Genomic DNA, 15,364 nt, shown 5'->3' with positions numbered 1-15,364 from the left:
AAGAAAACTCAGAAAATTTCCCAGGCACCCCTTCAATTCCGATCATTGCATTGTTTGGCCTGCATCGGTGGCTCTCGCTTGAAGAAGCTTCATTCCAAAAATAGCATCTCCACAATCCCCCAAACCTAGCTTCAACAACATCATATCATATCGTCAATCATATCAACTTTGACATATTCATCCTGTCACTGCATTAACTAGCTATTCCTGGTAATCAATACCCAGGTACTTTCTAGAACTATAGGGCCGGACAGAACAGGATTGGGCTGGCTTTCCTGTGGTGGCAGGGAACTCCATTAGCACGAGGGAAGTTTCCTTCAATATACTCCTAACCGAGGGAACAGGGCTTACTGCATAACCAACTTTGCCATCAACTCCAAATTTGGGAGGATATCATAACCAACTGCTTGCTATTACAGGTAGGCAGCCTCATCGACTGCATGTTTCTAATCACACTTCTTACCTTCGATTTTTTCTAACTTCTTCATCTCCGAGACAAGAAAAAACCAATTATACACTCGGCAAAAATCCCACGAGGAAGCCTCTGACCCACACCAAACCCCTTAACCCCCGCCTTACGAATCCGCCGCTAGTGTTCCAAGCGGCTGCTTTGAATTATTTCTGGCATAAGCCTTCTTCTCACCTGTCCCTGACGCTACCTTTCCTCTTCGTGTCTCTCATTCCTCATTAGAGTTCCTGCATACACTATACACCTGCATCCATACAAGACTTTTTATTTTTTTTTTCTCCGTACCCCTGGTAACATAACAAGATGAGCGCCTCAACTGCGGCCGATGAGTTCGCTCGCATGACTTCGGGTTCAAAAGGAGAGGGTTCCCTCCCTCATCCCGAGGACATTCTCGAAGCATCAAAAGGAAAACATATAGACTATTCACACTCAGACAAAGAAAGCAGCAACGGCAGTGCCGGAACCAATAGTGATTTAGACGAGATCGACGACATTGGCAATTCCTCAGACGACTCTCATAGAAAAGCATCTTCATCCAAGAAAAAAACGACCTATATCCATAAGAAGACAGGCTCTATTGCCCCTTCCATCCGACCAGCGTCGATCATAGACACAATGCCTCAGTACAGATTAGCTTCATATGGTGCTGCCAACACCGGTCCGAAGGGCGTCCTAGCAGACGCGAGGAGTTTCGAAATCGCGAAGAGAAGGGAGATGCAAGCCAGACAAGCTAGCCCACATGGTGGATACAAGACTTCGATTGATATTCCTGGAGTCCCAGGTGCCCAGTCTCGTCTATTAGACGACAGAATGCGACAGTCGGATAACTCTGATGACGATGATGAGTTGATGCAGGCCTGGAGACAGAGAAGGCTGCAGGAACTTAAGTCCGGGTCCAACTTCAACCGTAAGAAGGTTGCCACTGGACGCCGATATGGAAAGCTGGAGACCGTCGATGCCAACGGATACCTCGATGCCATTGAGAAGGTCACAGCGGATACCGTTGTAGTTGTTCTCATCTATGACGATAGAGTATGTCTCTATCTCCTTCTACCTTCCTTTGTGAGGCCCATTTTAACTTTATTTTTAGTCATCTGAGTCTCAGTTCGTTGAAGACTGCATTGGTACCCTAGCTAGACGACACGTTTCCACTGGTTTCGTCAAGCTTCACTATACCGAGGCTGAGATGGATCGAAAAGTTGTTCCTGCTCTCCTCGCATACAAGGGTGGTGAACTGATCGCCAACCTTCCTCGTATCGTCGACGAGATCCCAGCCGGACGCCCATTGAGCTCCGAGAGCTTAGAGACCGTCCTGAGAAAGTGAGTTACCAATTCTAATTACGCACACATCTTAGAAGCGGGTTGCTAACATGTTACAAAGACACAATGCTTTGACTGGCAGCAATAGAGATAACACTATCACAAGCTCTTCTGCTTCCGCCTCCGCAGCCGGCTCGCGCACCTCTCTCTACAACTGGGACGAAGACTAAATGATCAATCCTTCATCGAAGTCTTCTGACCCATCTACTGTCCTCACGGCAGCCCCTTTCATTTCCTTTGTACATTTTTCTTTACTATATTATACCCCATCCAGCTTGACGAAGGATACAGGGACCTGTAAATTGCGTCGATTATTCTTTGCTTTTCGTTTTCCTGTTTTTTTGCTTTATTGTTATCATCGGCGGTTCCGGCGTTTTTCATTTTTGCTGTACCTTTTCATTGGGATAATTTTGCTTTTCTATCTGAATACGCTTTGCTTTTCATCCAACACTGGCGGGAGTTTTCTTTGGATTTTGCTTCCTAATTGTAATGATCCTCAAAAAGATGATGACGAGCAGCATTCTTTGAACCGTTTATTCTCTCTCACACTCTCACTCTCGTTCATTGTTTCCACTTGTCTTTCGTAACCACTATTACAAAGCTTGATCCCTTTTTGGGCTGGTTTTGCACCAAAAAATGGGCACTATACATTGATTCTTTGAATACATCTTTATCGTTGACTCAAAATAAACTCTTTCTTTTTTTTTTCTTTCTTCTCTCTCGAAGTTTGAAGATACCGCTATTGAACCGCCCTTTTTGGCCCTTATTAGTAGCGAACCCCACATATGCAAACACTATCACACACACCTGTTTCTCTTTCCTCGAACCCGATAGAAACAGATAGGTAAAATCTCACCGTGAAAACATGGAAAACGGGGAAAAAATGTTCAAGCCACATTTACCTCTCCTTAAACCGGCACAAGGCCACTTGGATTGGTTGGTCACGCCACATAAGCAGAGAGCTAGTCTCTGTATGATACTGAATCGGGAGAAACGAATATAAAAAAAAAATAAAAATAAAATTTTTTTTTTTTTTTTTGATTCGCCCTTTGAGACCTAGAGGGTTTATGTCACAAAGCGTTTCTCGAAGGGTTCCTTTTTTTGCTCTTGTGATATGGGCGGTATACTCGGTAGAGAAGAGGAACAGAATGATTTTTATTCCCCCACTTGTCGTCATAGGATTCACTCGTCTTTATTTCTATTTTTACTTTTACTTTTATTTTATTTTTATTTAAAGAATGAAGAGTTTCATACAAAGACTTTTTGAAGGGGGGGTTGAGCCGTTTCGTGAAAAAGAAGGCACCCACTCGCACACGCAAGATTACCAAAGAAAGAGGGAGAGTTGAGGCTCTGCGATGCCAACACTTTTTATTTGAGGAAACCTTCTTGTGTTACCTTGAAATTATCCAACGCAGAAAACGCAAGGTTGTGGAGAAAACAAGGCGAAGGGGAATTTTATTGCGTTATTGATTCGTAATCTTTTTTCTGTTGGTACCGAGTTGGTACTTTATTTTCAGGTGATAATGTAAAAAAGCAAGGGACGTATTTATAGCTATTGATGTTGTAGTGCAGAATCGAATATATGTACCAAAATTGTATATGTAGATTACGGAGGCCTCCGCGAGATTATCTAGCTAGCCTAGATATCTAGATTAAGGCATTACCACATCGAGGAAAGTTGATCAGGTGCTACATTATGCATGCAAAGAACGGAGGTGCAGTACTAATTTGGACGGTCTAGGACGGTTGATATCTTACGCGGCTTTTCGGGGTTGTACACGAGCTGTGTACTCGTCACTTTATATTGTATATACGTACTTCTGTCTATCGGATAGCAAAAGAGGAAACAAAAAGAAGGCTTCAAGGCTATCGATTAGATTACCACTTTCTACCGTCCAGTTTATTATTGTTTCCGGAGGGAACGCGAGCGGGACGGGCTCTCTATTTTGTTGGCAGGCCGCAGCTGGTTTAAGAGACAATACAAAGCACTGGGTAGATTAGGACGAGTTAAAGGAGGGCTGTTATTGATATCACTCCTAGCGTATCATCCTAGATTATCTAATATTTTTCCCCTAAAAAAGACGAATGGGGGTTTCAAATTTTATATCGTACTGAGCTTCGATTTATTGGGTGAGACTATGCCTTCTAAGTTGTTATCAATTCCAGGCTAACCTGATATGATATATACAGCAATACCCATTTGTTAGTACCTACAGGACTCGAGGCTAGTACCTATATTGGTCCAAAAGCTGTGTCCCCATAAGTAAAATGGGTGGTCATAAGGCCAACGCCCCCGGCTGTTGCATTTTGCGACAGAGGCCTTCGACGCCGCCAGCCGCCCCCAGCATCCCGTCTGGAAAAAAATTGCAAATCTGCCCCGAGAACGCGGCCATTGGTCCATTGCAAGGATTGTTTTCGAGGCTATCCAATGCATATGTAACGGGTCCCCACAACTGCAGGATACAGTACTTCCGCAAATTCCTTGTCTAGCATATGCGTGCGTGCATGCCTAGGTGCCGTGTAGAATTGTCATTAAGCTGGCGATGCGATGCTCCGATAATGGCGGTGTAGCTAGACATTTTATGCTGCCGGGGCTCGCTGTAAATACGACTAGGTTGGTAAGCCGGTATTCTAGGTACCTAGATTGTATATGCTGTCTTTTCGAAAATTTCTTTCCTTTGGTTTCGACGACAGGATCTGGTATGTAGATGCATAGATTGGGTGACCAGTTTCCTTTTTCGGCAGACGCATCGGGGACGAGAGGGTATCAGAGCCTCTTTCTGATAGTTAATAGCATTGTCTGTGGTCACGGGTCTATGGTGATAAGTAGTCGTCGATATCGCCCTTCCATTCTCGACGATCTTTTTTATTTCCTTTGACTATTAAGTGCAGCGATCCAAAGCCCCACTTGCTCACTATCCTAGACGCTTTGTACCCTCTAACCTTCCGCCATTTTCTTCTTTCATTTCTATATTCTTTCGCTTTTGACTTTTGCGCCCGCCTCACTTACCTCGTGAAGATCACTCCCAAACATGTCTTCCACAAACCCCACATCTGGTTCGAATAGCTCGGGTACCATATCAGGCCTAACCTGTAAGCCGGTTTACAAACTAATAATGTTTGAAGACCTGACTGAATTCCCTACACTCGCTCAGAGACAAAGAAACGCGAGCAGTCAACCGCAAACGTTTCAATCATGGCAGAAACATCAGCCAACAGAACAGTGGATGGATAAAGCCATGGTTGAGCGTGAAGTCAAGGAATGGCCTGTAAGTGGCGGGTCCGGGTATATCAAGGCTTTCATGAGCATGGGTAAACTCCGTCGGGAGATTTTAAATAATCATCTAAAGATGCTTAACGATACTGATAAGAGCCCGGATATGCTTGGGATGTGGGAGCCTGAGTATTTGTACCCCGGTGAGACGGTGGTAAATAAGAAGACCGGAGAGAAGATTCGGTCACCGAAGTTGTTTTGGGTGATTATTAAGAGGCAAAAGAAGGTGCCAGAGCCTCCAAAGACATCGGGCGGCAGCGGCAAAAACAGTGGTAGTAGTAGTGGAGGCAGCAGCGGCAAAAGCAGCAGTGAAAGCAGTAATGCTCTAAAGGGCGTCCTTAAGGATGAAAAGAAATCATCATCTAGTCCGAAAGAGTCGGATTCGAACCCGCTCATCCGAGAGCTTCTAGATGCAGTCACCCGTTTGAACACTAAGGACAACCTCCCAGATATCCAAGCTCAGCTGCAGCAAGTCATGTTCGTGCTCACCAAGCTGCTCCAAAAGCAGGACTACCAACCGTCTATGCCAATTGCCATGCCCAATCAATATCAGCAAATGCTAGTCCTCCCATTCCCAGATCCAAAGCTGCCAACTTACTCACGCCTCTCACTTCCCCAACCGCCATACAACCAATTCCTACCCGAGGACTCACAACTCCAACGGATGAACCCGAATATGCAACCAAACATGCAACCAAACATGCAACCGAGCATTCAACCGAGCATCCAACCGAACATGCAATCAAACATACAGCAAAGTATGCAACAGGGCATGCTCCCACCCGGCCTACACCATGATAACTCCAGCCGAACTCGCCAGACCTTTGACGGCAATGGAGGATACTCCTTCAACTCCCATCTAAACTCCGTCGAACCCCAAAACTACCCACGCGGGGGCGCAGGCTCTCGTCGTAGTAGCGTTTCATCTCCAAACTCCCAATTCATGGATGGCCAGGACGAAATGATGTCCCAAAGGCAATATGAAGGTGGCCGTGGCGGTAACATGCATGACCAAGACATGCAGCCCCGCGGTCTACCAATGATATCCAACCACCCAAACAACCAGAGACCCCGCAACCGTTCTCGCCCCGCTCCGCAAACAAGACGCATCGTTGGCTCTTGGCAACATGATGGTTCTTCATCTTCCGGTGGAAGTGACGAAGAATATCGCAGTGGCCGTGGGAACTGTCGTGATGGCTCTATCTACAATTTAGGCCGTCAAAATAGTAGGCCGAGGAGTTTGAACCGAGGAGGAGTTGTGGATTTAAGAGCTGGGGACCGTAGTTGTCGGAGCTCAGTGTTGTTTTCTGATACGGACGGTGGTATGATGCCAAACCATGGGGGGATGATTAGTATGAACAAAGGCTATAGAGATGATGACTCGGGATCCGAAGATGAGATGCATGATCAGAGGATGATGACGCATGGTATGAGCATCAACCGTGGGGATACGAGGACGCCGACGCCGTGGCCACATCGTAAGTGACCGAAGGAATGGTGGTCGTTGACTATTTTCTATATTTAATCTTCGAGTGGGTTTGGCGTTGAGGCGTATGGTTGGATGGAAAAAATATGGGATTCCTTGAGCTCGGGTTCTTTGATTTGGGTAATTTGGTCTTTTTTCCTCTTAAGACTTCATGATAATATGTTTCGGGAAAATGTATCTGCTAATGAATGGTTAATCTCTTTCCTTCGCACATGTGTATTATTAGTAATGCTTCACTGAATGCTTCATTGACTTTAGTTAATTAAGTAAATGAAAGGAATCATTATCTTGACTTCGTAGCCATTTTCTCTCTAGACCAAGTCATATTAGTGGCCTTCATGGTGAGTGTGGTTCATGATATCTACTTCGGGGCACTGCTTTCAAGTTGCAATATCAAGGTCAAACGGGAATGACCAAGTGTTCCAGGCACATATGGCACAATGCCTCGATATCAAACACTGACAATAGAATATTATTCGGTTACTACTAAGGCAAGCTGATGAAGTATACAAACCATTGTCTTCGAAATCTCTCGTGGAGCATAGAACACGCGGCAACCTGCAAGAACAACAGAATAAAAGGATACGGAAATGAAGAGGTTCGGATCGTTCCTTGCACAATGGTCAAAGAATCGAAGCGAAAGAACAAAGGACTGTTCCAGACACAATCGCGATGAAAGGGTGAAAAGGGCGAGGTATAATAGCTTCACTTAGAGTATCTCGGTATGAAAGATTCTCGACTGTGGAGTTGTAAGGGTTTCCGGCGATGAAGGAAGAAGTTCCTATGAAGAGGATGTTAAAGATGGCTGGAGTGCTAGCACCATCATACCCTTGTTGAAATGAAGATAAGAGAAACGGGTGTGAGAAGTAAGGGGGGTTTTAACGAGAACCGAAAAAGATGATGTCGGGCAGTTTGGCGAAGTTATTGAAAAAGAGAAAACCTTCAATCAATGTCGGATACTTGCTTTTACTAATAGCGTCGGCGTCGAGGGTCTCCTCCGGATTCTCCTCCTTCGTATCCTCTCTTTCGCGAATCGTCATATCTGCCGCTATACCCACCGCCACCGCCGCCACCATCCCGGTCTCGTCGGTCGTCAAACCTATCCCTTCCACCGCCACCGCCGCCGCCTCTCGAGTCACCATTCATACGATCACGGTGTCCACGGTCATCGTGACCCCCACGTGGTGGGCCGCGGTCATACCCACCGGGACCGGTAGGCGCATTCCCAAAGTTTCGACCGGACGGACCGGACGGTGCATTGGATGGTGCGTTGCCACCTTGGAAGCCAACACCCCGGTGTCCGAACTGCCCACCACGAGGGGGACCACGATCGAAATTCCTACCTCCAAACCCGCCGCCGCCGCCTCTGAATCCACCATGTCCACCTCGGAAGCCTCCGAATCCGCTGCCACCGTACCCGGAAGGTCCAGTGGGTCGTGCCGCTGGAATCTTGGTATACCCACGTCCACCGAGCCCTCCGCCGAGCCGTCGTGGTTTCCATCCCTTAGTAGTTCGGCCGCGTTCGACATCTACGCTTATTCGTCGGTCCTTGATTCGCATACCATCGGTTTCTTTAAAAGCAGCTATATAGAGAAGATAAGTAATGCAAAGCGAAGTTGCATTTCCCTGTGTTAGTTAACTATACTTTATACCTTTCTTGACTTCGGTTGTGATTCGACAACATTCGTAATTTCTCCAGGTATGTTTGGTCTGGGGAAAAATCCTTGTCCTGCCTTGCCGTGCAATCGAATGGAAACATGATTGGAAAAAACAAGAAGTTTGTCTTTCCTGGCCCAAGATGATACTGGTGGGTTCGGCGAACTCGCATTCACCGAAAGCATCGCGCCATTTGGTAAAAAACGCTATACCTTCTCACCTTTGATACAGGATACCAAGGGGTAGGGATAAACCAATCTTGCCATGGGACATCTTCACGTATCACAGAAAGCACTAGGGGAATATTTGGTAAAGCACTGGGGGGATTATGGTCTCTGTACCCTTCATGTCTTTCTCTCTCTCAAATAGTATAAATGCGTATCCTCGTGGTTTCTTCGATTCTTTATCTCGGACGAGTCGGATCTAAAGGATTATTAGCATGTATGAATCTCGGAAATGTGAGAGGGTCCGTGGTCGTACCCTATCAATGGGACCGAATCGTCCAAATTCTCGTTCTAGATCCTGTTCTTTAACGTCATAACTTAAGCGCGACACGAAAAGTGTCTTGTATGGATCCCCGCGGATGTGTGAGTCATTTTCTGGGGCGTCTAATCGTGAGGAAAGGTTAGCAGCAGCCTAGAGGAGCCTGAGGGAAGACTCAACAGCCTTTATGACAGGTGACACACAGTTTTCTATTCCTTGATTTATCGTCCGCTCTTGTTTCTCCAGTTTTTCCCTCTTCTTACGGTCCCTCGCTAGCAGCCAGCTTTCTGTTGGCACATAATCTGGGTCGGGTTTTCTCAGCTCCTGCAGAAACTGTGCGACACCGGAGATCGGCGCGGTTTTGCGATGCTCGGGGGCATAATCGGCAGGTTGAAGGTAACGTAGTGGAGGTCGGGGTTGGAAGAGGGCCAACAAGTTGCCTGGGAGTTTGTCGGTCATTGTGGCCGAGAGGGGTTATATAATATGAGGTGAGAAGAATGCCGTATTTTAAAGGAGTGGTGTATTATCGGAGCAGCCTGGTTTTTATGAGTTGATGTGGTCGCTAATTTGGCATTTGTCGGGGTGTGTGGATCTCGCGCGTTTGTGGTCAGGAGGCGACAGCAACCTTGGGAGAGAGCGACGTGTTGCGATCCGGCTGCTGCCCGGTAGCTTTTGACGGTGTATCTTCGGCGACTCTGGATGGGGAGAAGCCTAGGATGGAGGTGGTGGGGGTGATGGGAGAAGATCGGTGATGGAGATGTCGGTGGTTGATGTCGATGGATGGAGGATGGAGGATGGAGGATGGAGATGGGTGATGAAAGATGCCCAAGTATTTTTTGCTTGTGGCCCAAGAACCAAGAACGCTCTGCGTTGTGTCCGCCACCACTCCCAATCGGGAACCCCTGCAAATTTTGGACTCTTCGCTTCAACTTCAATTGACCTCCTCGAAGTCCACCAGAACTCCCCACTCTCGAACAAACGACCCACCCACCAGCCCACCAGCACGAACCAACCGGGCCTGAAACGATTTCATCATGGTCGTTAGAGGCCTTCAGGCCGTCTCGAAGGCCCAGAATGGTGTCGGAGCCTTCATCCTGCAATGCAAACGACTAGAGTTCAACTACTGTGAGATGAGCGGGAGCTCTCGTGGAATGAAGTAATTGGAATCCCTACGACATATTCACCGAGCCTTGGATGCTGACACATCATCTATAGAGCGTTTCTAAAAACTCGTCTTGCGACATTTGCAAAAGAGAATCCCGGAGTCGAAATCGTGGTCTCCCCGCGGCCGAAGAAACATCCAATCATCAGAGGGAGCTATAGTACGCTTTGCACGCTGTCATGGCCGAATTTTGTCGAACTAGACCACTAACGATGATGATAACATTGCTATAGTAAACAAACGAGAAAAGGTCGTGTGCGTACGGAATCTGGAAGTTCTACAAGTTCTACAAAAGGCCGAATTACTACGAGACGCATCAGGCGACAAGATCAAGAAGATCAACAAGCCAGTGCAGAGTTTGAACGACAGTGTCAGAGGCATTTGGAGTCCTTACCACGCCAAGGGCGAAGATGTGCACAGAGTGTAATATACTGTATATAAGAAGTACTTATGTAATAGATACCAGAATACCATTGTTATCATTTTGGGGGGATTCTGTAGCATGATATCGACACCCATCCAGATATAGGGAAAAGCAGGCGTTTAAAACGGCCCCGCTAGAACACATAGCTAGATACAGGAATAAAAGCCTTTGTCGATACGATGACAATGTTGTTTTTTTGGGCGGTTTAACGTTGAACGAATATATAAGGTAATCGGGCAAGGACGTGCAAGAAGAGATATCGCCCATTGTGCATATGGGAAAAGGCCTTCATGAATGTTAACTTCATTAGAGCTCAGTCCTAGTTTACTAAACGAGGGGTTTTCATCCTACCGTGATGAATCGAATCGTCGTTTCCTGTGTTATTTCTGCATCGAAATAACATCTCATTCTTCCAGTAAAGTAAAGGAGAGAAAAGAAAAACAATCGCAGGTCAGAAATCGAAACGGAATTGGAACAAAGCAGGGACCGCCAATGAAAAAACACGAACAAATGCTTGCCCAACTCCCAAAAGCTAAGACTGCAAAGTTGCATGTGAAAATTTGAGACCAATAACCTTGATTCATACTACCCGAATTGACCGTTCCTAAACTATGAAGCCATTCCGTGAAAAGGACCTTAAAAAGAAATAAGAAGAAAATAAAAAAGAACGGATAGCGAAAGAAGGAGAGGAAAGGGAACCGATGAACGTGAATGGACAAGTCCCATGAAAGGTGAAATTCGACGCCGATAAAAAAGTAGAAAGGTATAGAAGGAAAAAACAGAAAAACAACAAAAAGCAACAACGGAATAAGATGGATTTCCAGAAAGAACGCCGGCCATGACAAATGTGCTGCTTGACGGCCACATCTCCATGCCGCATATAACTATAAAAATTAAAACATACCAAACCGTGATAAAGTGAGGAGGCTGAAGGGAATCTGAATAGAACCTCTAAACACCGTGCTGAGTTGCAAGATTGTCTAGGAAGCTCATGAGGAATGCAGTTTGTTCCATACTCAAGGAACCGGTCCTGTGCATCTCAGCAGCGACAGGTTTCTCAGCTCTTTGAGTTTGAACTGTATTTTTGGGGGCGAGGTTGTTGGGCGGAATTGTCATCGGTGAAGTAACCGAAATGCCAGGGTTCTCGATGGCTGGTGATTTGAAAAGCCCAAGTAAGGTTTGTTGCTGTTCCGGCTTGATCGTGGAACGACGATCAAAGGAAGCCATCTTTCCAACGGAATCTGATCCTCCGGTAAGTTTGGGCCCACTCGTGTTTGTAGAGGTGGTTGGAGAGCTAATAAACCCGCTTTGGACAGGGGATGAGGACGAGAAAATATCAGGCATTGACCTCGGAGGCAGAACAGGCGCAGTCTCGATTCTCTCGATCGGGGATTGGGCGTTCGTGCCTTTGACTGTTCCCGGGGGCGTGGGCTTCTTGGGGTGGTATGTCCCGAGGGATTTCATCAAGATTGCCATTTGGTTTGGATCGGCTGGTTTTCGGGAAGCTGACGGGGAGGTGTTGGCTTCCTTTAGGGTCCCTGGGGGGGTTGGTTTCTTTGGCGTGTAGCTATTGAGGGAGTTCATCAGAGTGGCCAGATGGTTGGGATCAACGGATTTCTGCTGGGGAGAGGGAATCTTGATGCTGATGCTCCCGCCTGGTGTCAACTTATTTGGGGGGTAGTTGTTAAGAGCTCTCGTTAGATCATCGAGCTGATTCGGCTCAACCGGGCTTTGGGAAATTCTCTTGACAGGCAATCTGTTTTCTGCGGTACTAGGCCCTGGCACCGGTGCCGGAACTCTTGTTTGCGGCAATTTAACACCTTGTTCGGCTAGAATATCGCCAATAAATCTGGGTGCAGTTTTAGGTGCAGCACTTTCGTCTGGTTGGAGCTGCATTGCAGGCCGAGGTGGTGGTGGCGGTTTGGCGCCTCGTAGGATATCTAACAGGTTCCCTTTGTGTTCTTGCGAAGGTGGTTGTGCGGGCTGGGGTGGGCTGAAAGTGTCCATGGTCAACATCGTGCGTCTTGACATTTTTGCTGCAGCGGAATTATCGTTCTGAGATCCTTGTGGGGACTGTGATGAGCGAGTTTGTAGTGGAGGGGGTTGTGAAGGAGGGGTGGACCGGTTAAATGTGCCTTGTGAGGAAGGATCGTTTTTGAGAATTTGGGGGGCTTGTGGTGAGATGGCCGCTGGTGGTGGTGACTGGGTAGCCGTAGGTTGGGCTGGCTGGTGTGATTGATTGGGTTGACGGCCGTTGGTTATAAGAGGCTGCCCTTTTTGCAAGATTGTAACTGTTGGCTTCGGAGTTTGGTGCTGGCCATTATTGTTTGCGTATTTCCCGCTTCCGTTTCGACCATGATGGTTCTTTCGTACCGAAGGGTTGAAATTATTACCCGGTGAAGAGGTTGATGGTTGAGGGCCATTGTTTGCCTCGACTGGGGTCTGTGGCACTTGTTGCGACTCTTGTTTCGAGGCATTGAACAGAGCGGAGACGGAAATAGAGATTCCTGTGGCGGCATGCCCTTGGACTGGCTCCTTGGTGGTAGTCGAGTTTGAACCTTGAAGTTGGGCCAGAAGTGATTGCCCAGCATTGATTTTATCAAATTGTCCAGCTGGTGGTTGTTCTAGAGCAGGGGCTCCGATACCAATCATGTGGCGCAGTTTTGCGGATGCGAGCGAGAGAGCATCTTCATCAACTTCCACACCTACATTCGTAGTAGGTACTTGTGGTGGCTGAGGCTGATGGGGTGCTGAACGTGGGGGAGCTTGTGATGTTGGAGCCTTGCGATCCTCGCGTGTCTTTTGGTGCCTTGGAGGGCTAGTTTCAACGGCAGAAGATTCGGGTTCGGTTTCGTAAACTCCACCATGCTTCTTATTCTGTGCGTGACGTGCTTGTCGTTTTTGATCCTTGATCCAGCGTGACAACCCTGGAAGGAAACTATAGACTTTGTAAACGCGCAGCTTACTTGGGGAGCCTTTTTCTGAGTCTTCCGCCCCGCTCTTGGGATTATTCTTTGCTAACTCCCTTCTTCGACGTTGAGCACTGGATTGGGCTTGAAGCTCAGTGATCGGGAACCAAGCAACTTCCTAAACAGCCAAGTTATATCAGTAAGATGATTCAATAAAGCTAGATTCCCCAAGTACTTGACCGCGTTCACATACACTAATCTCCTTTCTCGCCAATGGGTGAAAGTTGAAGTCCTCGGGTACATCCTTGATAAGATATAGTTGAAGGTGCCGGTCCGCATTATCCTCCGACGAGTCAACGAGGAATGCTGTAGGGTCCACAAGCTCAGAAGAATCAAATCCTGTTTCCTCCAAAACTTCACGAACAGCGCATACATGATCTGCTTCGTCCTTGTTTATCTTTCCGCGGGGGAAGGCCCAGCTAGCTCCTGCTTTCCAGCCCTTCACGAGAATCACTTTATCCATTTTCTTGTTGATTAAGATTCCGCCACGAACCGGGACTCGATGTTTGTATTCCATAAATTCCCTGTACGCATCCTGGTGCATTCCCCATTTACTTAACATGGGGTTGTGTGCGAAAATCTTGCCAAGGAAGACGGGGAGGCTAAGGGCCGGGAACTCTGGGCGTTGTTCGCGGACGAAATCTTCGTAATACCAATGCGCTTCTTCTATTTGAAAACATACTCGCTGGAATTGTTTGGTTAGTATCATCGTAAATAGGGGGCTCCTGTAGAATAGTAGCTATCCTACCTCTCTCGAGACGAGTTCTTCTTGGGGAAGGTTGATAATGAATCTAACGCTGAGATCGCTCAGGACCTCGTCGAGTGTCGATGTTCCATACGTCTATTACGGGTTGGTTAGCCAGAGCTTTCAATGGTCTAGGTGATTGGAACAGCGACGTACAGATGGAAGTTCCATATTGAGATTACTAAGGGCGCCGGAACGCCCAACCAGAATTTTTTTGGTGTGTCAAGTACGCGTCAATTGAATAACAGGAAGCAATGCTTGCAAAGCTGGTGTATTTGTAACGCAGCTGGACAGCTGGAGTGGGTTTTGGTGATTCGGTTGATAGCGAAGGATATGTCGGGAATAATAGCTGTTGAAGGGAGGGCTTTACTGATAATCGCAAGCGAAATGTAATTATCTTGTGTCTGAGTTTGCAGGGTGCAAAAGGATGATAGAAGGATGGAGGTGGGATGGAGGTGGAATTGGTGATAAGGTGGTGATGAAGGTGGTGATTGGAATCCGGCTGAAGTTGTCTTTTCCGTGGCATCTCAGCCACAATAGATTTAGCCACACAACACAAGAACCGTCAAAATGACACGCAACACAGAGGGCTGCAAAATACCACACTAGGCTTCGTTCCAGCCAACATGCACTCTCCAAGACTATCACTGCGCCTGGTCTCGAGGTTACCAATATGCAAGCGTATACAATATCGGCGAGGCAAAAGAGTCTGGCGGCGAGGCAAAAGCTAGTCATGTGAATCCATCTATTCAAATTTAGAAATGATTCGTCTTAATGGCAATTGATCATTAATTACCTAGGTCAGCCTGTAGATTTAATTCGGTGGAACGTTGACTAAACTAACATGGATCCATAGACAAGACATCGCATCGCGGAACTAGCGGTGAATATGAACACGAGTCCACCAGGAAAACAGAACGTCGTAAGTATTATATTAAAAAGGAAAAAAGATAGCGACTAAAACATCAGCGTACATAGGCTGAGCCAGAACCACCTGAGCCGTAACCACTGTAACCATAACCACCATACGTGAAAAAAACCTTGCCCAACATCACCATAATCATCACAATCATAATCATCACCAAATAGATTACGTCGGCTATTCAGCATAGCCTCCCAAAAGAGTTCGGCTGGATTTTTCCTGGATAAGAGGGCTATGCCTTCCTCGTATTCACCGTCTTCTTCATCGCCGAACGGGGTTCAAAATCGTTTGATAACCCCATGGGATCCGTGAATCTTAACCTGGCGCCTCCCAGACCCCTCCCACTCATAATTTGGATTTCCATTTGTATGGTGCCGGGTATCGCATCATGCGCTCTCTGATAGTCTTCGACGGTTGCACTTGGGTAATCCTGCGGTGACGGTTACCTGAGAGT

At 46.9% G+C, this 15,364-nt stretch overlaps 5 protein-coding genes across 5 annotated transcripts; 3 read left to right on the top strand and 2 right to left on the bottom strand.

Annotated features, from left to right (window-relative positions):
• Positions 1-772: 772 nt before the first annotated feature.
• On the top strand, positions 773-1,959 carry DFL_004755 (uncharacterized protein; the record flags this gene model as incomplete). The annotated part of the gene is made up of 3 exons (XM_067633902.1): positions 773-1,501; positions 1,560-1,789; positions 1,851-1,959. 3 exons carry the CDS (start codon positions 773-775, stop codon positions 1,957-1,959), a joined length of 1,068 nt encoding a protein of 355 aa, XP_067492025.1.
• A 2,862-nt stretch (positions 1,960-4,821) lies between these two features.
• Positions 4,822-6,549, top strand: DFL_004754 (uncharacterized protein; the record flags this gene model as incomplete). The annotated part of the gene is made up of 1 exon (XM_067633901.1): positions 4,822-6,549. The coding sequence occupies one exon, from the start codon at positions 4,822-4,824 to the stop codon at positions 6,547-6,549; it is 1,728 nt and encodes a 575-aa protein (XP_067492024.1).
• Positions 6,550-7,518: 969 nt separating this feature from the next.
• DFL_004753 (uncharacterized protein) lies at positions 7,519-9,147 on the bottom strand (the record flags this gene model as incomplete). The annotated part of the gene is made up of 4 exons (XM_067633900.1): positions 7,519-8,132; positions 8,547-8,628; positions 8,686-8,813; positions 8,892-9,147. The coding sequence occupies 4 exons, from the start codon at positions 9,145-9,147 to the stop codon at positions 7,519-7,521; spliced, it is 1,080 nt and encodes a 359-aa protein (XP_067492023.1).
• A 575-nt stretch (positions 9,148-9,722) lies between these two features.
• DFL_004752 (mitochondrial 54S ribosomal protein mL43) lies at positions 9,723-10,277 on the top strand (the record flags this gene model as incomplete). Its single annotated transcript, XM_067633899.1, has 3 exons — positions 9,723-9,844; positions 9,904-10,010; positions 10,084-10,277. 3 exons carry the CDS (start codon positions 9,723-9,725, stop codon positions 10,275-10,277), a joined length of 423 nt encoding a protein of 140 aa, XP_067492022.1.
• A 948-nt stretch (positions 10,278-11,225) lies between these two features.
• Positions 11,226-14,159, bottom strand: DFL_004751 (uncharacterized protein; the record flags this gene model as incomplete). The annotated part of the gene is made up of 4 exons (XM_067633898.1): positions 11,226-13,361; positions 13,437-13,928; positions 13,992-14,084; positions 14,145-14,159. The coding sequence occupies 4 exons, from the start codon at positions 14,157-14,159 to the stop codon at positions 11,226-11,228; spliced, it is 2,736 nt and encodes a 911-aa protein (XP_067492021.1).
• Positions 14,160-15,364: the final 1,205 nt, after the last annotated feature.

Source organism: Arthrobotrys flagrans (assembly GCF_004000055.1).
Source record: "Arthrobotrys flagrans strain CBS H-5679 chromosome Unknown unitig_0, whole genome shotgun sequence".
NCBI lineage: Eukaryota > Fungi > Ascomycota > Orbiliomycetes > Orbiliales > Orbiliaceae > Arthrobotrys > Arthrobotrys flagrans.
The sequence above is the reverse complement of the archived record's forward strand: the minus strand, read 5'-3'. Positions and strand labels throughout refer to the sequence as shown.